The 26,494-nt window shown below is 36.6% G+C and overlaps 1 protein-coding gene across 2 annotated transcripts in view; it reads left to right on the top strand.

Moving 5' to 3' along the window:
• MAGT1 (magnesium transporter 1) overlaps nt 1-26,494 on the top strand; it is an 80,450-nt gene that overhangs the window by 47,203 nt on the left and 6,753 nt on the right. For both annotated transcript variants that reach the window (XM_004777107.3, XM_013048171.2), the window contains exons 4-8: nt 12,611-12,751; nt 13,362-13,502; nt 14,343-14,432; nt 15,118-15,181; nt 25,435-25,509. In XM_004777107.3, coding sequence (XP_004777164.2) covers nt 12,611-12,751; nt 13,362-13,502; nt 14,343-14,432; nt 15,118-15,181; nt 25,435-25,509 — 511 coding nt within the window. The remainder of the gene's footprint in view (nt 1-12,610; nt 12,752-13,361; nt 13,503-14,342; nt 14,433-15,117; nt 15,182-25,434; nt 25,510-26,494) is intronic.

Raw genomic sequence — 26,494 nt, forward strand, 5'->3', positions numbered from 1 at the left:
TTCCTTTTTCTCCACCTTTTCACCAACACTTGTTTCTTTGTATTAATTGGGTATTAATATTGAACCACCCTTGCATGCTTGGAATTAAGTCCTCCTTGGTTGTGGTGTATAATTCTTTTTGTACATTATTTATTTAATTTGCTAATATTTTGTTTAGAGTTCTTGCATCTGTATTCATGAGAGACATCAATCTATGGTTTTCTTATGTCTTTGTCTGTTTTGGATATGAAGATAATGCTGGCATCATAGATCGAGCTGCATGTATTCCCTATGCTTATCTTCTTTTTTAAAGATTTATTTACTTACTTTTAGAGAGGGAGAGCAGGGGGAGGGGCAGAGGAGAGAGAGAGAAAGAAAGAATCCGAAGCCAACTCCCTTCTGAGCATAGAGCCCGAGACAGGGCTTGATCTCACTTCCCTGAGATCATGACCTGAGCTGAAACCAGGAGTCGGCTGCTCAACTAACTGAGCCACTCAGTTGCCCCTTTTCCCAAGTTTTATTTATTTATTTTTGCATAGAGACAGAGACAGAGATTCCTTCTGCTCTATCTTCTGAAAGAGATTGTAGAAATTGGTATAATTTCTTCTTTATATGTTCATAGACTTTACCATTGAACTCATCTGAGTCTGGTGCTTTCTATTTTGGAGGGTTATTATTTTTGGTTCAGCTTTTTTAATAGATATAGGCCTATTCAGATTTTTTAATTTCTTTTTGTATGAGTTTTGGCAAATTGTGTCTTTCAAAGAACTGGTCCATTACATGTAGGTTATAAAATTTGTAAGCATAGCATTGCTTGTATGCTATCCCTTTAATGTCCATATAGGATCTATAGTGGTATCCTCTTTTTTTTATACTATCCCTTTAATGTCCATATAGGATCTATAGTGGTATCCTCTTTTTCATGTCTGATACTAGTATTTGTTGTCTTCTCTTCTTCTTAGTTTGGCCATACACTTACATATTTCTTTGACCTTTTCAAAGAACAAGCTTTTGGTTTCATTGATTTTTCCATTGACTATTTTCAATTTTGTTTATTTCTGCTCTAATTCTTATTATTGTCTGCTAAGTTTGGATTTAATTTGTACTTTTCTTTGGTTTCCCAAGGGGGAAACTTAAATTATTGATATAGATATTTTTCCTCATATATGCATTCAGTGTTATAAATTTCCCTCTAGCCCTTTTTTGCTCTACCCCACAGATTTTGATATGTTGTGTTTCCCTTTTCATTTAGTTCCAAATCTTTCTGAAGTTTTCTTGAGATTTTGTCCTTGACCATGTGTTAATTAGAAATGTATCATTTAATTTTCATGTATTTGGGGATTTTCTAGTTCTTTTTCTGTTATGGTTTCTAGTTCAATTCCATTATTGTCTAAGGGTCCAACATTGTATGATCTCTATACTTTAAATTTGTTAGGGTGTGTTTTATAGCCCATAATGTGGTTTGTCTTGGTGACTGTTTCATGTGATTTTGAGAAGAATGTGAATTGTGCTTTTTTGGGTGAAGTTAGTCTGTAGATATCAATTATATCTAGTTAATTGAAGGTGGTATTGAGTTCAGCCATATCCTTACTGATTTTTTGCCTGCTGATCTCTCCATTGGGTGTTGAAGAGGGCTATTGAAGTCTCCAACTATGATAGTTGATTCATCTATTTCTCCTTTCAGGTCTGTTAGATTTTGTCTCACATAGTTTGACACTGTTGTTAGGCACATACATATTAAAGATTGTTATGTCTTTTTGGAGAATTGACCCCTTGATCATCATGTAATGCCCTTTTTAATCTCTAATAACTCCATATTTTGAAATCTGCTCCATCTAAAGTTAATACAGCTATTCCTGTTTTCTTCTGATTAGTGTTAGCAGGGTATATTTTCCTCCATCCTTTTAATCTATGTATTATCCATATATTTCATCTGTATATGTCTCTATTTAAAGTTGGTTTCTTAAAAAAAAATAAAAATAGTGGGATTATGGACATTGGGGAGGGTATGTGATTTGGTGAGTGCTGTGAAGTGTGTAAACCTGGTGATTCACAGACCTGTACCCCTGGGGATAAAAATATATGTTTATAAAAAATAAAAAATTAAAAAAAAATAAATAAAAATAAAGTGGGTTTCTTGTAGTTAACATACACTTGGATCTTGTTTTGTTGTTGTTGTTGTTGTTTTAAGATTTATTTATTTATTTATTTGACAGAGAGAGATCACAAGTAGGCAGAGAGGCAGGCAGAGGGAGGGGGAAGCAGACTCCCTGCCAAGCAGAGAGCCTGATGCAGGATTTGATCCCATGACCCTGAGATCATGACCTGAGCCAAAGGCAGAGGCTTAACCCACTGAGCCACCCAGGCGCCCCTTGGGTCTTGTTTTTTGAACCTATGTTTAGACTATTGATACTCATATTATTTATGTATTTGGATTATTTATGCAGTTGGACTAATATGCACTCTATTCATTACTGTTTTCTATTTGTTGCCCTTAGTCATTGTTTCTATTTTTATTTTCCATTCCTTTTCTGCCTTTTGTGTAGCTAAACATTTTATGTGATTTCATTTTCTTACCTTTCTTAACATATTGGCTATACTATTTTTTCCCCCTTTTTAGTGGTTGCCCTAGAATTTGCAATATACCTTTATAGCTAATGCAAGTCCACTTTTTTTTTTTTAAGAGAAAGAGCATGCACACAAGTGCTGGCAGTGGGGCAGAAGAGAGGGAGGGAGAGAATCTTAAGCAGGCTCCACACCAAGTGCAGAGTCCAGCGCAGGTTTCAATCTCACAATCCTGAGATCATGACCTGAGCTGAAATCAAGAGTTGGACACTTAACCAACTGAGCCACCCAGGCACCATCCCCCATCCACTTTCACATAACATTATAGCTCTTCATGGGATGTGTGAGTAACTTAAAATAAAAAATATATATTCCTAACTTCTGTCTCCCATCCCTTGTATCATTTCTGTCACTTATTTCAGTTATATTTAAACATACATAAATGCATACACAATTGAATACATCGTTGGTATTACTTTGAATAAACTGTTATCATCTCTTAGGTAAATTTAGAATAAGAAAAATAGGGACACCTGGCTGACGATGTCAGTGGACCGTGCAGCTCTTGGTCTCGGGGTTATGAGTTCAGCTCCATGTTGGGTATTAAGATTACTTAAAATCTTAAACAGAAAAAGAAAAGTATTTTATTCTCATTTTTTTCTTCTTCAGTGTTCTCCCTTCCTTTATGTGGATCCAAGTTTCTAACCTTTCTTATTTTCCTTGTCTCTATGAACTTCTTTTAACATTTCTTGCATGAAATTCCTTTAGATTTTGTTTGTCTAAGAATAATTTCTTAGGGTGCAGAATTCTAAGTTGGTGTTTTTTTTTTCTCGTCACGCTTTAAATATTTCACTCTCTTCTTCCTTGGATGGTTTCTTTTTTTTTTCCCTTGGATGGTTTCTAAAGAGAAGTTGGTAGTAATTTTATCTCTCTTCTTCTATGAGTAAGCTGTTGTATTTCTCTGGCTTCTTTCAGGTTGTTGTTGTTTTGTTTTTTTTTTTTTCTTGGACTATCTATAGTTCAAAAATGATATGCCTGGGTATATTTTTTTGGAATTTACTCTGCTTGATGTTCTTGGAACTTCCTGAATCTATGGTGTGGAGTCAGATGTTAGTTTGAGGAATTCTCAGTCATTACTGTTTTAAGTATTTCTTCTGTTCCTTTCTCTGTTCTTCTGGTATTCCCATTATGTGTATGTTACATCTTTTGTAGTAGTTGATCCATGGTCGTTGAATATTCTGTTCTGTTCTTTCTAGTCTTTATTCTCTGCCTTTCAGTTTTTGAGGATTCTGTTAATAGATCCTCTAGCTCAGAGATATTTCTTCCTCAGCCATGTCTAGTGTACTGGTAAGCCCATCAAAAGCATTTTTCTTTCTGTTATAGTGTTTTTCATCTCCAGCATTTCTTTTTCATTCTTTTTTAGGATTTCTACTTCTCTTTTTACAGTACCCATTTGTTTTTGCATGCTGTATTATCCATTAGTTCCATTAGCATATTAACCATAGATTTAAAAAATTCCCAATCTGATAATTCCAACATCCTTGTCATGTCTAGTTATGATACTTGCTCTGTGTCTTCAAATCATGTTTTTTTTTTTAATTTTGGTTTTGTAGCCAGACATGATGTACTGGTTAAAATGAACTGCTGTATTGGCCTTTAGTAAGGTGGGATGGGTATGTTCTATGGTCCTATGATTAGGTCTCCGTTTTTTAGTGAGACTATGCCCCTGGACTATGAACTTCACAAGAATTTCTCAGCCTTCCCACTCCTCTTAGGGGACAGGGTAACCTCTTTCATTTGAATTAGTACTTTCAACTGGTTCACTTGCCACCATCCATATAATACACTCTCCCTGTTACCTCTGAAACAGTTTCTAGAGTTTTTTCTGGAGAGGTTTTTTTTTTAAAGATTTTATTTATTTATTTACAGACAGAGATCACAAGTAGGCAGAGAGGCAGGCAGAGAGAGAGGAAGGGAAGCAGGCTCCCCACTGAGCAGAGAGCCCGATATGGGGCTCGATCCCAGGACCCTGGGATCATGACCCGAGCTGAAGGCAGAGGCTTTAACCCACTGAGCCACCCAGGCGCCCCTGGAGAGTTTTTTTTTTTTTTTGAAGATTTATTCAATTAAGAGAGAGAGTACATGTATATATGAATTGAGGGGAGGAGCAGAGGGAGAGAATATCCAGCAGACTCCCCACTGAGTCCAGAGGCTGGCACAGGGTTCAATCCCAGGACCGTGAGATTATGACCTGAGTTGAAATCATGAGTCGGACGCTTAACCAGCTGAGCCACCCAGGCACCTCTCTGGAGAGTATTAATAAGAATAGTTGGGAAAAATTAAATTTGGGAACCTTGAGGATAAACAAAATTTAATGTTATTTTTTACTTTAGGGTATCATGACCTATGAAGGATCTGAGGGTTTAATTACTTGCAAGATAATGAGTTAGACTACCATGGTTTCATAGATCCTAGCAGAAGAGATGATACTCCTGGGTCAGAGTTAAAGGACTTTATATTATTCACAGTAATGATGGTATCCAAAGTATCAGCACTTTCTTGCACCATTTCCCCAAGCCGCACTTTCCATAAGATGATGCAATGAAGGACAATGGTTTGCATTATAGGAGAGTATCTCTAAGCTTTGGGAAATCCTTGAAAAGGTAGTAAGCATGCATGCCCTTTGCTTTGGAGGGGCTCTATTTCTGTCTTCTAAGGCTATACAAACACCCTTGAAAAAATCATCCAGAACAGAGTTAGTCCATTCCTCTTGTTTATTTATTTATTTTTTTAAAGATTTTATTTATTTGACAGAGAGAGATCACAAGTAGGCAGAGAGGCAGGCAGAGAGAGAGAGTAAGGGAAGCAGGCTCCCTGCTGAGCAGAGAGCCCGATGCGGGACTCGATCCCAAGACCCTGAGATCATGACCTGAGCCGATGGCAGTGGCTTAACCCACTGAGCCATCCAGGCGCCCCCTCTTGCTTATTTATTTATTTTTATTAATTTATTTTTTTCAGCGTCACAGTATTCATTGTTTTTGTACCACACCCAGTGTCCATGCAATCCGTGCCCTCTCTAATACCCACCACCTGGTTCCCCCAACCTCCCACCCCCTGCCCCTTCAAAACCCTCAGATTGTTTTTCAGAGTCCATAGTCTCTCATGGTTCACCCCCCTTCCAATTTCCCTCAACTCCCTTCTCCTCTCCATCTCCCCTTGTCCTCCATGCTATTTGTTATGCTCCACAAATAAGTGAAACCATATGATAATTGACTCTCTCTGCTTGACTTATTTCACTCAGCATAATCTCTTCCAGTCCCATCCATGTTGCTACAAAAGTTGGATATTCATCCTTTCTGATGAAGGCATAATATTCCATAGTGTATATGGACCACATCTTCCTTATCCATTCGTCCGGTGAAGGGCATCTTGGTTCTTTCCCCAGTTTGGCGACCGTGGCCATTGCTGCTATAAACATTGGGGTACAGATGGCTCTTCTTTTCACGACATCTGTATCTTTGGGGTAAATACCCAGTAGTGCAATTGCAGGGTCATAGGGAAGCTCTATTTTTAATTTCTTGAGGAATCTCTACACTGTTCTCCAAAGAGGCTGCACCAACTTGCATTCCCACCAACAGTGTAAGAGGGTTCCCCTTTCTCTACATCCCCTCCAACACATGTTGTTTCCTGTTTTGCTAATTTTGGCCATTCTAACTGGTGTAAGGTGATATCTCAATGTGGTTTTCATTTGAATCTCCCTGATGGCTGGTGATGATGAACATTTTTTCATGTGTCTGATAGCCATTTGTATGTCTTCACTGGAGAAGTGTCTGTTCATATCTTCTGCCCATTTTTGGATAGGATTGTCTGTTTTGTGTGTGTTGAGTTTGAGGAGTTCTTTATAGATCCTGGATATCAACCTTTTGTATGTACTGTCATTTGCAAATAACTTCTCCCATTCCGTGGGTTGCCTCTTTGTTTTGTTGACTGTTTCCTTTGCTGTGCAGAAGCTTTTGATTTTGATGAGGTCCCAGAAGTTTATTTTCACTTTTGTTTCCTTTCCCTTTGGAGACATATCCTGAAAGAAGTTGCTGTGGCTGATATCAAAGAGATTACTGCCTATGTTCTCCTCTAGGATTCTGATGGAGTTCTGTCTCACATTGAGGTCTTTTATCCATTTTGAGTTTATCTTTGTGTATGGTGTAAGAGAATGGTCGAGTTTCATTCTGCTACATATAGCTGTCCAGTTTTCCCAGCACCATTTATTGAAGAGACTGTTTTTTTCCACTGTATATTTTTTCCTGTTTTGTCGAAGATTAATTGACCATAGAATTGAGGGTCCATATCTGGGCTCTCTACTCTGTTCCATTGGTCTATGTGTCTGTTTTTATGCCAGTACCATGCTGTCTTGGTGATCACGGTTTTGTAGTAAAGCTTGAAATCCGGTAACATGATGCCCCCAGTTTTATTTTTGTTTTTCAACATTTCCTTAGCGATTCGGGGTCTCTTCTGATTCCATACAGATTTTAGGATTATTTGCTCCAGCTCTTTGAAGAATACCGGTGGAATTTTGATCGGAATGGCATTAAAAGTATAGATTGCTCTAGGCAGTATAGACATTTTAACAATGTTTATTCTTCCGATCCAAGAGCGTGGAATGATCTTCCATCTTTTTGTGTCTTCTTCAATTTCTTTCATGAGTGTTCTGTAGTTCCTCGAGTACAGATCCTTTACCTCTTTGGTTAGGTTTATTCCCAGGTATCTTATGGTTCTTGGTGCTATAGTAAATGGAATCGATTCTCTAATTTCCCTTTCTGTATTTTCATTGTTAGTGTATAAGAAAGCCACTGATTTCTGTACATTGACTTTGTATCCTGCCACATTGCTGAATTGCTGTATGAGTTCTAGTCGATTCCTCTTAATGAAGCATATGCAGAAACACAAGAAACCTATGGAGAATTGTCTCCCAACACAGGACTTTTCATAGACTTTAACATTCTGGTGTGTGTTATTTTTCAAATCCAGTATTGGGCTGTGATATGCAGAACTTCCCAAATTATTGGACTAGTTAATGAAGGATTTTGCTTAGATTCTGTGGAACATACTTTTGAAAATAGTGACATTACACTAAAGCCAAAATTCCTTAGTTTTCCATTCATGCACTCTTTACTGCAGATGCATAAGCACCGTTCTCATATTTATATTATGTCATACACTGTCTTATTTCAGTATCATTGATTGTTTCTCTCCCCTCAAAATTCCACTTACCTTTAAGCCTCATTTCAGATACTCCCTTGCAGCCTTTTCAGATCTTCCAAATGAAATGTGAGTCATCCCTTTTCTTGTGTTGCCATACTATTTTCCTTATATTTCTATTATACATGTATCCACATTCTACCTCATAGTAAAATTAGCCCTATAGTTGTTTGACAGTTAATCTTAGAATATAATCACTTACTTCAGAGTAGAGCCAACATCCTATAGCTATCAGTGTTAAGTACATAATGGATATTCAATAAATACCAAACAGCTTAATATTCCCATTTTACAGTATGTCATTGTGCCAGTCATATTCCAGTCACAGCCCCTTAAATCAAAACGAGTACATTTATAAAACATGCTACAGGGGCTCCTGGGTAGCTCAGTGGGTTGGGGCCTCTGCCTTCAGCTCAGGTCATGATCTCAGGGTCCTGGGATCGAGCCCCGCATCAGGCTCTCTAATCAGCAGGGAGCCTGCTTCCTCCTCTCTCTCTCTCTCTCTGCCTGCCTCTCTGTCTACTTGTGTCAAATAAATAAATAAAATCTTAAAAAAAAACATGCTACAGGGCGCCTGGGTGGCTCAGTTGGTTGGACGACTGCCTTCAGCCCAGGTCATGATCCCGGAGTCCCAGGATCGAGTCCCGCATCGGGCTCCCAACTCCACGGGGAGTCTGCTTCTCTCTCTGACCTTCTCCTTGCTCATGTGCTCTCTCTCACGGTCTCTCTCTCAAATAAATAAATAAAATCTTTAAAAAAAAAAAACATGCTACAACCTAAAAGATGAGTGCATTTTGCCTTTATTAGACCAATGGAAATACTTTCTGAGTTTAATAAATTGCTTTCTCATTGTCTGTTATTCAAGCTGTGGTATTATTTTAGAAATTAAAAATTGTAATTCCACTTATTTTAACAATATACGCAAGGAATTTCTGTTAGTGATTTATAAAAATACAAAACTAATTTTCTTTTACATCGAATAGCTTTTCATAATTGATGCCTATTTTAGAACTCTATTTAGAGTTAGTGGTATAAGGATGGTAGTATATCCATTTGTGAAAGAAATTCAAATCTTTCTCCAAATAGTAGTATCATATGCCACAGTATATGTGGGAAAATATATATAACATATAATGTGTTGTCTTTATCAATCTTAAATATAAAATTCACAAGCGCTAAGTTAACTCACATTGTTGTGCAGCCAATCTCCAGCACTCTTTGTATTTTATAAAACTGAAATTCAATACCCATTAAATAATTCCCCATTCCCTCTTCTCATAGCCCCTGGTGACTACTATTCTACTTTCAGTCTCTATGACTTTGACTACTGTAGGTACCTCATATAAATGTAATTATACCGGGTACCTGGGTGGCTAGGTCCATTAAGCATCTGCCTTTGGCTCAGGTCATGATCCTGGGATCCTGAGATTGAGCTGGCATCTGGCTCCTTGCTCAGTGTGGAGCCTACCTCTTCCTCTCCTTCCATCTGCCACTCTCCCTACTTGTGCTCTCTCTCACTCTCTGTCAAATAAATAATAAAATCTTTAAAAAAATAAATGTACAATATTTGTCATTTTGTGACATTTCATTTAGCATTATGTCCTCAAAGTTTATCCATGTTGTAGCATGTGTCAAATTTTTTTTTTCTTTTTTGAGGCTGAAAATGTATGTATATAGCACCTTTTATTTAACCATTAATCTATTGATGGACACTTGAGTTGCTTCCATCTTTTGGCTATTGTGAATAATGCTGCTGTGAAAATAAGTGTACAAATATCTCTTGGAGACCCTGCATTCAATCCTTTCAGGTATATACACCTAGAATTGAAATTCCTGGATCATGTTCCATTTTTAGTTTTTTAAGGAACCTCCATCCCGTTTTCCGTAGTGGCTGCACCATTTCATATTCCCACTGGCAGTACACCACAGGGGTTCCAGTTTCTTTACTACCTCAGCAACATTTATTTTTTAGTTGTTTTGTTTGATGGTAGCCATTCTAATGGGTATAAAGAGGTATTTCATTATAGTTTTGATTTGTATTTCCCTAATGATTAAGTGATGTAGAGCATCTTTTCATGTGCTTGTTGCCCACTTCTTTATCTTTTTTTGAGAAACATCTATTCACGTCCTCTTCCCAGTTTTTAATCTGTTTGGGTTTGTTTTTTGTTTGTTTGTTTTTTTGGTTGAATTGTAGTTCTTCATATATTGTGGATATTAACCCTTTATCAGATATATGATTTGGAGATAGTGCCTTTTCACTCTTTTTTTTTTTTTTAAAGATTTTATTTATTTATTTGACAGAGAGAAAGATCACAGGTAGGCAGAGAGGCAGACAGAGAGAGAGAGGGGGAAGCAGGCTCCCTGCTGAGCAGAGAGCCCGATGCAGGGCTCGATCCCAGGACCCTGAGATCATGACCTGAGCCGAAAGCAGAGGCTTAACCTACTGAGCCACCCAGGCGCCCCGCCTTTTCACTCTCTTGATTGTGTCTTTAGTCTACAAAATATTTTTAAAGGGCTGATTTGGTATAAAGTTCTTTTTTTAAAAGATTTTATTTATTTATTTGACAGACAGAGATCACAAGTAGGCAGAGAGGCAGGCAGAGAGAGAGGAAGAGAAGCAGGCTCCCTGCCGAGCAGAGAGCCTGATGTGGGGCTCGATCCCAGGACCCTGGGATCATGACCTGAGCCGAAGGCAGAGGCTTTAACCCACTGAGCCACCCAGATGCCCCTGGTATAAAGTTCTTATACTAGTAATTATGAAAATACAAGTTACAAGAATTGTGATGCACAATATTTACCCATTATACAAACTTATGGTAAAAATACAGAGAAATAGATACCTTCCTTTATTGACGGATAGAAGTATAAATTGGTACAGTCACTTTGGAAAGAAAGTTGACTCTATCCATTTTAATTTCAAATGTTTCTACCCTGTGACCTAACAAGTCGATCTTTGGAGAAAAACTCTTAGCGGGTATACAGGAAGATAAGTATGTGGCTCTTCATTGCAACATTATGTTTAACTGGAAAAAAAAAAGACTAAAGTCCAACAATAGCATAGTTTCTTAGTAATCTGAAAGAGTGAGGAATGTGTACACACACACACACACACACACACACAATCATGGATAGATCCTTCAAACATGGCTGCATATAAAAAGAAGATTGTAGAATATTATAGTTAATATGATACCATTTGTGTTCAAGCAAACAGAAAGCAATATTGTGTTTTCTGTTGGTATATACACATGTATATTAATAAATTCAGAAAAGTCTAGAAATAATAATAGTGGTTGCTAGGGGTGCCTGGGTGGCTCAGGCATTAAGCATCTATTTTCGGCTCAGGTCATGATCCCAGGGTCCTGGACTGGAGCTTCACATTGGGCTCCCTTCTCGGCGGAGAGCCTGCTACTCCTTCTTCCACTCCCTGCTTGTGTTTGTTTCCTCTCTCACTCTCTCTCTCTCTGTGTGTCAAATAAATAAATAAAATCTTGAAAAAAAAAATAGTGGCTGCTAGAATTGATTGCAGTTGGAACTATTTTTATTTCCTAAGGGAAATAGATTCATATATTACCTAGATTTTTATACATTTTTTTAAAAAAAATCAAAAGTGATATAGTTAAATATTGATGATTTTGTCTTAAGGGCACCTCCCTGGTTCAGTTGGAAGAACATGTGACTTTTGATCTCAAGATAGTGCATTCCAGCAACCCCGTATTGGGTGTAGAGATTACATACATACAAATTTTTAAAAAGATTTCAGCCTGAAGTTTGGGTAGTAGTTTGTGGAGTGAACACTGTCCAGGGTCTGGTTCTTAGCTTTTTAGACTGAAATTGAATTTTTAACAGTGTAGCCAGAATTTATTTAGTTCTGGAGACCTTGTACGCACTTACCAAACTAAAAATCTGTGGACATTGGTAACTAAAGGACTCATCTATTCATTAATTTGCCAAGGAGACCAAAATAATCATATCCATTAATCACTATGCTCTCCTTCCTTATGGGAAAGTCTAAAAAATTACTGTTAGAGGGTTCTGTTGTGAGTATAGGATCAAAGCAAGAGCGTTAGATTGTTTTATTGTCTGATGTCTTTAAATTATAAATGTCTCACATAACCTAATCTCCCTTATAGGGTTACCTGTTGAGGGGACCTGAATATTTGCATCTGTTGGTCAGCATCTTTTCCCTGTACTTAGACTTTTTCTTTTCTACAAATACAGTTATATCAGGAAAGATATAAGGCAGATGAGTCAGTTATGGTTTTTTTACCTAAATAATTCCAATGTTGTCTTCTTTAAGCATACCTTGGTCACATTATTGAGAATGTGATGCTTATCAGTAAACACTTAAGAAACTTTTAGAATTAACTATTTCTGCACATGACTACCATTTTGTATTGATTTTCACTTTAGTTTTAGAGCACTATCTTGTTTACTCAGACTGAAAATGTACTCAATTTGGAGTTTATTTCAGCTACAAAAGGCAATTTTAGTTCTTGCAAATGTGTTCTTTTTGTGTTATTTCTGAACAAATTAAAATGTTTGTGATATGGGAGATTTTCCATTCTAAAGGAGTAGAATATAGGTTTCCTAGCTCAGAGTTAATATTTGGTCAGTGAAGTGTACTAATTAAGGTCACAGACAGTCTTGGGTTTGAATCCTGATTCCACCACTTTCCTTAGGCAAATCACTTAATTTCCCTAAACCTAGGCTTCCTCATCTTTGTAAAATGCCTAAATTTCAAGGTAATATTTGCTATTAAGATTATTTTCTTGATAACTTATATTTTCATGGACTTCTTTTTATTCAGCTCAACATGAATTCAGCTCCAACTTTCATCAACTTTCCTGCAAAAGGGAAACCGAAGCGAGGTGATACATATGAGTTGCAGGTGCGTGGTTTTTCAGCTGAACAGATTGCCCGGTGGATTGCTGACAGAACTGATGTCAATGTAAGTTTCCCTACTTTGTAGAAAGTTACTCCTTCCATTGTCTTCTTCCAGTCTTACAGGGAGGTCTGAATTGGTCTCGTTACCATATCACTGAAGTGGAATAGTCTGGCAGCTGCTTCATAAGTAGCATTTAACAGAAACATCCTGATGAAAGAATGAAATTATAAAACATTTTCTATTACCTTATTGATTCAGCATGGAAACCACTCTTTTGAGTGGTTTTTGATGGACTATATAGTGGTATTCTTCTTAATCTAAAAGATGTTGTGTTGTAGTTAAACAGAATACTGTACCTATCTATCCCATTTGGGGATACACTGTAGACTTTTTTGATTAGGATGAAAAGAAAAAAGTATGATTTTCCTTTTAAAGTTTTTATTTAAATAATTTTTAATTTTATTTAATAATTTTAATTAATTAATTAATTAAATATAGTGAACTGTTAGTTTCGGGTGTAAAATACAAAGATTTAACACTTCCATACAACACCTGGTGCTCATCACAACAATAACCACACTAGTTTTGATTGCTTTCATTTTGAATTAGTTTGACCTATATAATTAACAAGTAAATTCCATACTTAAAACATTTTTTCTTTCCTTTCCATTAGATTAGAGTAATTAGACCCCCAAATTATGCTGGTCCTCTTATGTTGGGATTGCTTTTGGCTGTTATTGGTGGACTTGTGTATCTTCGAAGAAGCAATATGGAATTTCTTTTTAATAAAACTGGTTGGGCTTTTGCAGCTTTGGTGAGTGAATTTTAGAACAAAACTTGTTTGCATATATAAATGTATGTCAAATATATATAAATTAAAATTTTTATAAGCTTAAAATAAAAAACTATTAAGATGTATTTTAAATAACAGCACCTCTATAATATATTTGATTTTTTTCTCAATAAAATGTATACATTTCTCAGGAGAACTGTCATGTGTAAATGAAGACAAAAGTGTTTCAAATACTTATACAGTAAATTATTTAGGGGATAATGAATTATTTAAAGAACTATGATAATTCTGTACTTAGATAAGTAGAAAAAATGATTTTTAAATACTTTGAATGTAGTAAACCTAGAAGGGTAACAACCTCAGAAAATAAACCATCTCAAAACTTTTAAAAAATTGTTTGCATACAATATTGTATTGTTAGGTAGAATTTTGTTTTATTTCTTACCTGTGAGGGGGATTTTATTTATTCATGCCTTAAAATCATTTTGTTTCCTTCATTATCTTATTAGCATGGCCAGAGTTTGTGGGAACTTGTGCTCCTTTTTTATCCAATTTCAATGATAGGATGTCACCCCTAAGAACATATGCAGTTCTTTTGAAAATATTCTTCTAAAAGGCTCTTCAGTTTTAAATTTTTAAACATCTGTCAGGTTATATATAATTTTAAAATAGGATTTTCCTTTCAGTGTAAGTATTAGTGATTCTTGTGAAATACAAGCCTTATTCAAAAATTACTCATCTGAAAAAATTTGGTTCCTATATTACTTGAGCAGACATGCTTTTTATCAACCTGTTAGTCTGATCAGTATGGGAGCAGCTGTACCATGTTATATAAGTATTTCCTTATTTTTTGTTTCCTAGTGTTTTGTGCTTGCTATGACATCTGGTCAAATGTGGAACCATATAAGAGGACCACCATATGCTCATAAGAATCCGCACACAGGACATGTGGTAAAGGAAGTTCAGAATTTCTTTCCATTATACACCAAAGTTAACCTTAATAATTATTTATTATTATTAATTATTGATTATCTATATACATATAGATAGATAGATAGGTAATAATTATTATTTGGTGACACCATTGCCAAGGTGTGAAGGAATTCGGTTTTCAATCTCTCTTGGATGATGAGCTTCAGTTAATGAAATGTGCTTTTAAAAGTGGAAAATTCCTTATCCTTATCACACTTGATGAGTCCTTTTGACTCTAAGAGGCTAAGAATCAAAGTCAGCTTTCAACTAAACAGTTAGTTGAAATGCACAAGTACTTGAGCATCTACTGTTTCTAGGCACTGTGCTAAGTATTATTAGATACAGTGGTAAACAAGAGCAATCTTTGCCTTCATGGAGTTTACATTATTGTACCTCATGGTCTTGTACACTGAAGTACTATGTTTCTCATGTATTCTGTTGTTGAGAACATAGTACAATGAAAAGACAAATGAATAATAAATAACACAGAAATAGTGTTTATTTTTTTCCAGTTTCTTTACTGATGAATGCCACAGATTCAATGCTTATGTAAATCAGGTGCATTAATAATTTAATAGGGCTCAAGAATAGCCAATTTTAGGATTAGAATATCAAAAGTTAATGTATATTTAAATATTTAATTTTGTTTTTTTTCTCCCCCCAGAATTACATCCATGGAAGCAGCCAAGCCCAGTTTGTAGCTGAAACACACATTGTTCTTCTGTTTAGTATCCTCTTTTTATAATAAGTCCTTGGTGCTGCATTTTAGTTGATCTATTTTGTCACATTCTCATATTTTCTTTATAGTGTTTGCTTGAGGCTGCTCTCTTATTAATGCAAGTTTTAATATCTTTGGAATCCTATTGCTATGTTATTTATCTTAGCCCAATCAGCTAAACACCACCAGAGACAAACCTTCAGTCTAATAAAGACAGGTTTATTTTTGTAAAAGATTTTGTTTATTTATTTGACAGAGAGAGGTCACAAGTAGGCAGAGAGGCAGGCAGAGAGAGAGGGGGAAGCAGGCTCCCTGCTGAGCAGAGAGCCCCATGCGGGGCTTGATCCTAGGACCCTGAGATCATGACCTGAGCCAAAGGCAGAAGCTTTAACCGACTGAGCCACCTAGGCACCCTAAAGACAGGTTTATTGATCATTGCTACAAGGGAGACTGTACACTAGAAGAACTATGGGACATTTACCTAAGGAAAGATAGAGTTATTATAAATTTGGAGGAAGGGTGAAGCTTAGGTGAAATGTAAATGAAGCAATGTTTTGATAAACTTAAAGCAAAACCAGGCTAAGTGAAAAGGAATCAGCATCAGGTTTGGACTGTGAAGTGGACACAGGGTTCTGTCTCCTGTAAACTCTACAGAATTCAGATAAATGTGGGATTTTGTCTTCGCAAACTCTTTATTTGAAGCTCTGTACTTTAGTTGTAAATCAAGGCTACTTAGAAATTGTACTTAATGTGTTGAATGACTTATACCTTCCAGGCATAATATGATATAATTTGAATCAGTCTACAATTTAAGACATCTTACTCTTCATTGAGTAAGAAAACAGTAGTTTCTCAAAGACAGGTTATTTTTGTTGTTGTTGTTGTTCAAGATTTTATTTATTCATTTGAGAGAGAGCACAAGCATGGGGGCAGGGGGGAGTGGGATGGGATGGGGAGGTAGAGGGAGAAGCAGACTCCCTGCTGAATCAGAAGTCCGATGCGAAGCTCAATCCCAGGACCCAGAGATCACAACCCAAGTCAAAGGCATATTTTTTTCCTGTGAACTCTGTGGCTGCTTTTTATGTGTTTTCCCATTCTCTTGAATGGCAGAGCAGGTTTTTATTTTCTCAAATCTGAAAATTGATGCCCCTGTAAGCTGCAAGGATAGTTAACAGTGACTCAGGTAAGAGTCTAAACTTCATAGTCTTACTCAACACAGTTTATCTCCCCACCCCAAATATATAAACAGTGATTCTGTAGAATAAGTCAATAAGGTAAACAAATGTAATGTTTCTGGAGTTGTGCTGCTCAGCCGAGGGGTCCTGACATTGACATATTGCAATCAGTTGTAGCCCAGGCTGTTAGAGAATCTCTGCAGTGGTTTGATGGTAAAGTCATTTGCCTTGCCTTCTCATCTCATCATCTAAATAACTTAGAGGTCAACTAGTTCAACACTTAACTCTATTAAAAATGGATTGTACTATCATATGATCTCCCTGATATGAGGAAGTGGAGTGCAACATGGCGGGTGAAGAGGGTAGGAGAAGAATAAATGAAACAAGATGGGATTGGGAGGGAGACAAACTATAAGTGACTCAATCTCACAAAACAAACTGAGGGTTGCTGGGGGGAGGGGGATTGGGCAAGGGGGTTATGGACATTGGGGAGGGTATGTGCTGTGGTGAGTGCTGTGAAGTGTGTAAACCTGATGATTCACAGACCTGTACCCCTGGGGATAAAAATATATGTGTATAAAAAAATAAAAATTTTTTTTAAAGATTTTATTTATTTATTTATTTGACAGAGAGAGAGAGATCACAAGTAGGCAGAGAGGCAGGCAGAGAGAGAGAGAGGAGGAAGCAGGCTCCCTGCTGAGCAGAGAGCCCGATGCGGGACTCGATCCCAGGACCCTGAGATCATGACCTGAGCCGAAGGCAGCGGCTTAACCCACTGAGCCACCCAGGCGCCCAAAAATAAAAAAATTTTTAAAAAAGAAAATGGATTGTACAATGTAAGAATTGGCTAAGAAATATGAAGATGATTACAATCAATTTAATCACTTTAATCCCTTAAAATGTTTTTTTCTGATGATAAAAGCTATACAAGCTAATTAAAGGAAATTTAGAAGATACAAGTACATATAAAGAAAAAAAATTAAAAAAAAACCCTGGAAATATCCTCCTTAGTAAGTCTTTGTGTGTGTGTTTCCCATTTTATTTTATTGGTGATTTAATAGAGATACTTGAAGGGAAACAATCTGAAAAAATTAAGCTTTGGTTTAATTGAAAGACATTTGAGAAAATGATACTTTCTCAAAACAGTGTTCATGTATAATATGGAAAACAGATTTACTGCTTAAAATCCAGCTCAGAGCCAGGAGAGTTCATCTATTCAGCTATGGAATGATGAGCTAAAAAATTAATAATAAATACCTATTCCCAGAGGTAAGAATACTGCAAGAAAAATATCCAACCATATGTTCTTTCAAATCCTAAAATTTATTTCGTATTCAATTTATTTAAATTTTACTTATTTTAGGGGTACCTGGGTGGCTCAGTGGGTTAAAACCTCTGCCTTTGGCTCAGGTCATGATCCCAGGGTCCTGGGATCGAGGCCCGTGTCGGGCTCTTTGCTCAGCAGGGAGCCTGCTTCCTCCCTTCTCTCTCTCTCTGCCTACTTGTGATCTATCAAATAAATAAATAAAATCTTTAATAAAAAAATAAATAAATTTTACTTATTTTATTTATTTGATAGAGAGAGATCACAAGTAGGCAGAGAGAGAGGAAGGGAAGCAGGCTCCCTGTAAGCAGAGCAGGCTTCTCTGTAAGTGTGTGTGTGTAAAATTTATTTTTAGATTCCACATATAAGAGAGATCATACAAATTTGCCTTTCTTCTGTTTAAAATTATTTAAAAATTTAGGTTGGAAATTCTCATTTATGGTTTGATCTATTAACAAATTTATTATACCTTGGAAACTTTCCAGTGTCTTGAAGTGGTCTTAATTAATGGTATTTTGAAATTGAACAGTGTAGCCAAAGGGCAGATATAGTTACAAAATATAAAGTGATCTGTGTTTTGTTGGTCTTCTAGCTTTGTCCTAATTTAAAAAAAAAAACTTTTATTATTTATTATTTTTTAAGGATATTTTACCAGGTATAGATTTCTAGATTTCTTTAAGCACTTTGGAAATGTTATCTCATTGTCTTTTACTTCCATAGTTTCTGAGAAAAATCAGATTTAATTCTTATTATTGTTCTTTGAAGGCAGTGTGTCTTTTTCTCTGATGGATTTTAAGACTTTTCTCCTAATGTTTTATTTCTGTTGTTCCTGTTTTCTGAATTGCAGATCTTCCTAAGTCTGTGGGTTAGTACCCTTACTCATTTTGGAAAATGTTTGGCTACTATATATTCAGTATTGTTTTTCTCCCATTTTCTCCATCCTCTCCATCCATGGCTTTCAACTGAGAGCCTGGTGAATGAATCTTGTCATTCTTTCTGGTGGAACCTGAACCTTAATTATGGTCTCCTTAACACTGTAGGGCTGCCAATATTCTTCTCTCCTAAGCTTTGTCCTAACTTTTAAATATAATTATATAAGACATTTAAGAAATTGGAATATTCTTACTTTTTCCTTCTGCCTAAAGATTAAACATAACTTAAGGCTTCAGATACATTTGGAGCAGATTGCAAACCTATTGAAATATATCGTTTTGTGCCTCCTGGGTGACTCAGCAGGTTAAGCAGCTGCCTTCCGTTCAGGTCATGATCTCAGGGTCCTGGGATTGAGCCCTGCATTGGCTCCTTCTTCAGTGGGGAGCCTGATTCTGCCTCTCACTCTCCCTCTGTGCTCTCTCTCTCTCTCTCAAATAAATAAATAAAATCTTTTAAAAGAGAAAGAAATAGAGCAAGTTTTTCCTTTCCAAGTTTTAATTTAGATTCCAGTTAGTTAACATAGAGTGTAAATTTAATTTCAGGTCTAGAATTCACTGATTCAGCACCTACATACAACACCCAGTGCTCATCACAAGTACCCTGCTTAATCCCCATCACCTATTTCACCCATCCCCCTCACCCACCTCCCCTCTGGTAACCATCAGTTTGTTCTCTGTAGTTAAGAGTCTGTTTCTTGGTTTGCCTCTCTACCCCATTTTTGTTTCTTTTGTTTCTTCAATTCTATACATGAGTGAAACCTTATAGTATTTGTCTTTCTCTGACTGACTGATTTTGCTTGGCATAATATTCTCTAGCTCCATCCACGTCATTGCAAATGTCAAGGTTTCATTCTTTTTTATGGCAGAATAATATTCCATCATAGATACTAATTCTTTATTCATTCATTAGTAAGGGAACATTTGGGCTCTTTCTATAATTTGGCTATTGTTGATGCTGCTATAAACATGGGGGTACATGTATCCCTTCAAATAAATATTTTTGTATCCTTTGGATACAAAAATTACCTATAGTGTAATTGCTACATCATAGACAATGAATTAACTTTTTGAGGAACCTCCATACTGTTTTCCAGAGTGGCTGAGCCAGTTTGCATTCCCACCAACAGTTGCATTCCCGCCAATACCTGTTGTTTCCTGTGTTGTTAAAATTAGCCTTCTGACTGGTGTGAGTTGATACCTCATTGTAGTATTAATATGTATTTCCCTGATGATGAGTGATGTTGAGCATCTTTTCATGTGTCTGCGGGCCATCTGTATGTCTTCTTTGGAGAAATGTCTATTCGTATCTTCTGCCCATTTTTTAACTGGATTATTTGGGGGTTTTGTAATCTATTTATATATTTTGGATACTAACCCTTTATCAGATAAGTCATTTGCAAGTATCTTCTCCCATTCCATAAGTTGCCCTTTAAAAAAAAGATTTATTTTATTTATTTTTAGAGAGAGAGCATGAGTGACAGGAAGGGTGAGGGAGAGGGAGAGAGAAAGAGAAAGACTCCCTGCTGAGTGCAGAGCCTGATGTGGGACTTGATCCCACCATCTTGAGGTCATAACCTGAGCAGACATCGAAAGTTGGATGCTTAACTGACTGAGCCATCCTGCCACCCTCGTAGGTTGTCTTGGAAGCTTTTTTTCTTCTGTTCAGAAGCTATTTCCCAATAGTCTTATTTTTTGGAAGTACAGCATTTCTTATAAATTTGGTTAATCAGATACAAAATGGGAATATTTTTTCAGGGTGATTTTTTTTTCCTTATTTTGTTTTTACTTTTTTTGGTAATGGTCAGGAAGGTTTGGGTGATAGTTTCTGAGCAGTTATTTTGCTAGTGACTGTGAATGCATGATTTGTCTAAGGGGCTTATAGTATTGAGATAAACAGGGGTTTACAGGTTATAAGACAGTGCCTTAAATGCTGTGTCTCACTAGGTGTGAGACAATGAATAAAGCTATTTAACTTTCTTAGAGGTAGGAAACTTTATGGAAGACTGAAAATCCCTTATTTTTTTAGTGGCCACAAAGCCTAAAAACTCAAAACTCAAAACTCACCATGTTGATAAGAACTAGTAGAATAAGAAGACTACTAACTAGTAGCTATAAGTTTAGAAAATATCCACATATTGATCATTATTTTGATATTGTAAAACTTACTACATGATTAATAAAGCAAACTACATGAGTTGCCTGATCCACTAAGCAACTTTTAAAATTACATTTTAGGGGTGCCTGGGTGACTCAGTGGGTTAAGCCTCTGCCTTCAGCTCAGATTATGATCCCAGGGTCCTGGGATCAGGCCCCACATCAGGCTCAGCAGGGAGTCTGCTTCCTCTCTCTCTGCCTGCCTCTCTGCCTACTTGTGATCTCTGTCAAATAAATAAATAGAATCTTTAAAAAAATTACATTTTAAACTTTATGTAAATTACTGTATTCATGCAGAAGTGTTCACAGTTCATAAGTGCAGTGTACAGTTTGATAAATTTTCACAAAGTGAACATAACTGTGTAATCAGCACCCAGTTGATGAAATAAAACTACTCATACCCCAAAGCATTCCCAATCTCATCACCCCTTCCTGATTGCTACCTTCCTACCTAAAAGTAACTACTATCCTGACTACTAACAGTATGGATTAGTTTTACTTATTTTTTAACTTTACACAAATGGAATTATACTTCAAATATATTTAAATTAAAAAAATAAAACAGTGGATTAGATAATCTTCATTCATGATCTAACACCCTAATATTGGGTGCCTGGGTAGTTCAGTTGGTTAAGCAACTGATCATGATCCCAGGGTTCCTAGCCCCACATCAGGATCCCCCTGCTCTGTGGGGAGCCTGTTTCTCCCTCTCCCTCTGCCTGCTACTCCCCATGCTTGTGCTCTCTCTCTCTCTGTCAAATAAAATCTTAAAAAAAAAATAAAACCCTAATATTAAAATCTAGGTTTATTTTTGCATAGTCTCTTGCATTCTTTGTTTAGTTGTATCTTTTTGGGGGGAGCTCCTTTTTTGTAGTATAGACAGACTTTGTATGCAGTTCAGCTTTTTAATATATCATATATTTTCTATATAGTTGTATGTCTTTTATCATTACAAAAGCTGCATGAGAATTACAGATAAATAAGAAAATATAGGCAAGGAAAAGGAAAAATTGTGATCATTCTTAATGTTTATATAATGGGTGTATCATATTTCAGTTATTCTTCTATTTTTTTTTAAAGATTTTATTTATTTATTTGACAGACAGAGATCACAAGTAGGCAGAGAGGCAGGCAGAGAGAGAAAGGGAAGCAGGCTCCCTGCTGAGCAGAGAGCCCAGTGTGGGGCTCGATCCCAGGACCCTGGGATCATGACCCGAGCTGAAGGTAGAGGCTTTAACCCACTGAGCCACCCAGGCACCCCTATTCTTCTATTGTTGAATGTTGTAAAGAATGTTTACTTGGATATAAAAATAATTTGGTGGGACGCTTCGGTGGCTCAGCCGGTTAATCATCTCCCTTCAGCTCAGGTCATGATCCTGTGGTCCTGGGATTGAGTCCCACACTAGGCTCCTTGTTCAGTGGGGAACCTGCTTCTTCTTCTGCCTGCAGCTTCTCCTGCTTGTACTCTCTCTCTAACACACAAATAAATAAATGCATAAATCTTTAAAAAAAATTAGGCATATCTCCAGATTCCCAAAGGTAAGATTTGAAACAAAGTGTACAAATCTTACAGTTTTCCTTGGTGTTCTGTCCAAACTATTTTCCAAAAATGTTTTGCTAAATAAAGGGAAGGAGGATTGCTGTCAGAATATGTGTACTGATAGCTCTGGCAGGTCCTAACTATCATTATATATTCTCATTTTTTAAACTGCTAATTCAATAGGAAAAGAAATTTTAAGTCATTGTTTAAATTAGATTGAACAATAATAAAGTACATAATTGAAACATTTTCCCAGAATTTTGGAATTATGCCTCATTTTATGCAAATGTCTTTGCCTTCATCATATATAATGTACTTTAATTCTGGTAGTTCTTTTAGTTCTTGTATGTTATAGAATACTACTTCCTCGGGCGCCTGGGTGGCTCAGTGGGTTAAGCCGCTGCCTTCGGCTCAGGTCATGATCTCAGGGTCCTGGGATTGAGTCCCGCATTGGGCTCTCTGCTTAGCAGGGAGCCTGCTTCCCTCTCTCTCTCTCTCTGCCTGCCTCTCCATCTACTTGTGATTTCTCTCTGTCAAATAAATAAATAAAATCTTTTTTTAAAAAAATACTACTTCCTCTAGTTTCTATTCATTTCTCCCATAGTAGTATTTAATAGTGATTAGGTATTTATTATTTATCTCATCACTTATATCCACCACTAGATTGTAAGTTTATCCAAGGAAGGGTCTATATTTTGTCCAGCTTTTTAATTCCAGCAGCTAGTAGTACCTGGCATATAGTAGGCAGTGTCGGAAAAAGTTTAAAGAATCAATTAAGGGGTGCCTGGGAGGCTCAGTCAGTTAAGGTCCAACTCGTGATTTTAGCTGAGGTCGTGATTTCAGGATCATGGCATCAAGCCCTGCATTAGGCTCCATGCTCACCATGGAGTCTGCCTAAGGTTCTCTTCTCTTTTCTCCCATACGTATGGACCATGATACGAAACAAACCATTCCAAAAACAAGTCTCAACCATTATTCAAAAGTACCCTGTATCATGGTGCCTGTACGCCTCAGTCAGTTAATCATTTGCCTTTGGTCAGGTCATGATCTCCGGGTCCTGGGATCGAGTGGCACATTGGGCTCTCTGCTCAGCAGGGAGCCTCCTCCTCCCACTTTCCCACCCCTGCTTATGCTCTCGTTATCTCTCTCAAATAACTAAATAAAACCTTTAAAAAAAAGGTACCCTGTAACAAAAGCCTATATAAATGATCAATCGTTGCATGTATCTGGATATAAAGAACCTCAGTAAGAAAAAGTAATCATTGGAGAAAACAACTTGTCCAAGCAACTAAAAGCATGATGAATGGGTATCATCCCTAAAAAGAGGCTATTGATGAGAGAGGGCAAGATGGTAGTGAAGAGATGAATAGACAAAGTATAGAGCTGATTATAAATTCAGGCCTTATCCGAACACCTGTTTTTCCCTTTCTGCTTACTCATACCCACATGCGGTAGCGTACAATTTGCATGTGTGTACATGTAATTGATTTGGGCATTTTTAACTGCTGTTTGTATTAACCAAACTGGAGGGTAAATCTCGTTTCTACTAGAACATACTGTATTTGCTTTTAAAATTCAACTTTGCTTATTTTAGCATTCAACCATGCCACGTATAACCTATTTGCATGAGTAGGTGTATTTTGTATTTATGTAGTTTCCATATTAAGGTGAATCAAAATGAGGTGATGACATAGAGGATTCTCTTTTTTTATTGGAATAGGACAAACTTAGGTAATTGAGTAGTAATTTGAGCTTTAGAGGTTGATTGTTGAAATTCTGGAGAGGTTTTGAAAAGTTATTTTTCAAATAAAAATTACTTACTGTTCTGTCCAAATGGTGCGCATTTCAAGTGTATTCACTTCTGGAGGGTGGTTGAATATGCAAAAAGGCTATTTAATGTTTTTTAAAATGTATCAGAGCACCCGGGTGGCTCAGGCAGTTCAGCCTCTGACTCTTGATCTCAGCTCAGGTCTTGATTTCAGGGTTGTGAATTCAGGCCTCCCAAAAAAACAAAATAAAATAAAGTATATACAAGGTTGGAGTAATACATGCAAGCATGTCCAGGAAGGTTATTTCAAAGTACTTGTCAGAAAAACTTGTATTTTCGTCTGTTAAATTATAGTGGGACATTTGTTAACAATACTGATTTTCATTTGTACAAATGAAGTAATTTTCCAACCTTAATATTTTTTTATTATACCTTCATAGTAAATAATTGTTATGGTGTACAGATATAAGATTCTCCATTTTATTTATTTATTTATTTTTAGATTTTATCTATTGATTTGACAGGGAGAGACACAGCGAGAGAGGGAACACAAACCGAGGGAGTGGGAGAGGGAAAAGCAGGCCTCCCACCTAGCAGGGAGCCTCATGTGGGGCTCAATCTCAGGATCCTGGGATCAACAACTGAGCCACCCAGGCACCCCTTATTTTGTATTTTTAATCACCCATCTTTTTTTATTAAAGTGAAATTCACGTAACATAAAATTAACTATTTTAAAGAGAACAATCCAATGAAGTTTTTTTTAAAAAAAGATTTTATCTATTTATTTGACAGAGGTTTGACAGAGAGAAAGAGAGAGAAAGAGCACAAGCAGGGGGAGCAACAGGCAGAGGGAGAGGGAGAGAGAGAAACAGGCTCCCTGCTAAGTGGCGAGCCTAACATGGGACTCGATCCCAGAACCCTGGGATCATGACCTGAGCCAAAGGCAGACACTTAACTGACTGAGCCACACAGGTACCCCTCCAGTGACATTTAATACATTCATAAGGATTCCCTATTTTAGTAACAGGGTTTTTTTTTTTTTTAATTGAAAGTTGAAGATTTGTATATTCATTGTAATTTTCCTTTTTTTTAAGATTTTTAAATTTATTTAATTGTTAGAGAGAGAGTGAGCGCAAGAGAGCACAGGCAGGCAGAGGCAGAGGGAGAAGCAGGCTCCCTGCCGAGCAAGGAGCCTGATGTGGGACTCGATCCCAGGATGCTGGGATCATGACCTGAGTTGAAGGCAGCTGCTTAACCAACTGAGCCACCCAGGCATTCCTCATTATAATTTTCTTCATGAAAGAACAGAAATATTAAAGTGGTATGTCTTTTCTATCTGTGTGAATTTCTCCTTAAACAGTTTTTCTAAGATGGTGGTGTTACCTTAGGGATGGTGCTGTTATGTGAAGCTGCTACATCTGACATGGATATTGGAAAGCGAAAAAGTAAGTTATATCATATGCCAAAATATAAGGTCTACCTTTTTAATTTATTTTTTATTGTTGAAGTATAGTTGACATACAATGTTAAATAACAATTCTGCCTTTAATACAGAAAACAATGTCCTCTTAATCACTTCCCCCTCTTAGTTATAGGTATATTATTTTACTACTTGATTATTTAAAAAGTAACATACGCTTATTGTAAAAAATGTGGGGTAGAAATCTGATTTATGAAACATTTAGGGGGAGAACTACCCATTATTCCATTATTGAGAAGCTAAAAATTTTAATGTTTTAATATAGTTTCTTCCATTTGTAAAAACATATTTAAAACTCTGTATAAAATTTTGAATCTTGCACCCCCACTTTTAAACTGGAGTTAAATAATTTACTAATAAATATTTTCCTATACATAATTTTAAATTTGTACTGTATGCTGTAATTTAACTATTCTGATTCTGTCAAACATTTAGGTTTTTTTCAAACTTCCATTATAATAAATACTTCTTTAGTGACTATCGTAGTATACTAAGCTTTATTCTCTATGAACTCTCTAAGGTAGATTCCTAAAAGTAGAATGACTTTTATCATACCTCTGTAGTAGTATTTTTAATCCCCTTGATATTTTAAACTGATGATGCTAAATTGTTTCCCCAGATGTTACAGTTGAGATTCCTACTAGTGGTATTTAAAGATGCTTTGTCAGCATTAGCTAAGCTCATTAAAAATTGTGTGTGTGTGTGTGTGTGTGTGTGTACTTGCTAATCAGATAAGGGGCAAATGTTATTTTGTACTTTGGTTATTTTTTTTAAGATTTTATTTATTTATTTGACAGAGATCACAAGTAGGCAAAGAAGCAGGCAGAGAGAGAGAGGGAGGGAAGCAGGCTTCCTGCCAAGCAGAGAGCCCAATGTGGGGCTCCATCCCAGGACCCTGGGAACATGACCTGAGCTGAAGGCAGAGGCTTAACCCACTGAACCACCTAGGC

The sequence above is a fragment of the Mustela putorius genome, unplaced genomic scaffold (genome assembly GCF_011764305.1).
Source record: "Mustela putorius furo isolate JIRA1106 unplaced genomic scaffold, ASM1176430v1.1 tig00003862_pilon_pilon_pilon, whole genome shotgun sequence".
NCBI classification, from domain to species: Eukaryota; Metazoa; Chordata; class Mammalia; order Carnivora; family Mustelidae; genus Mustela; species Mustela putorius.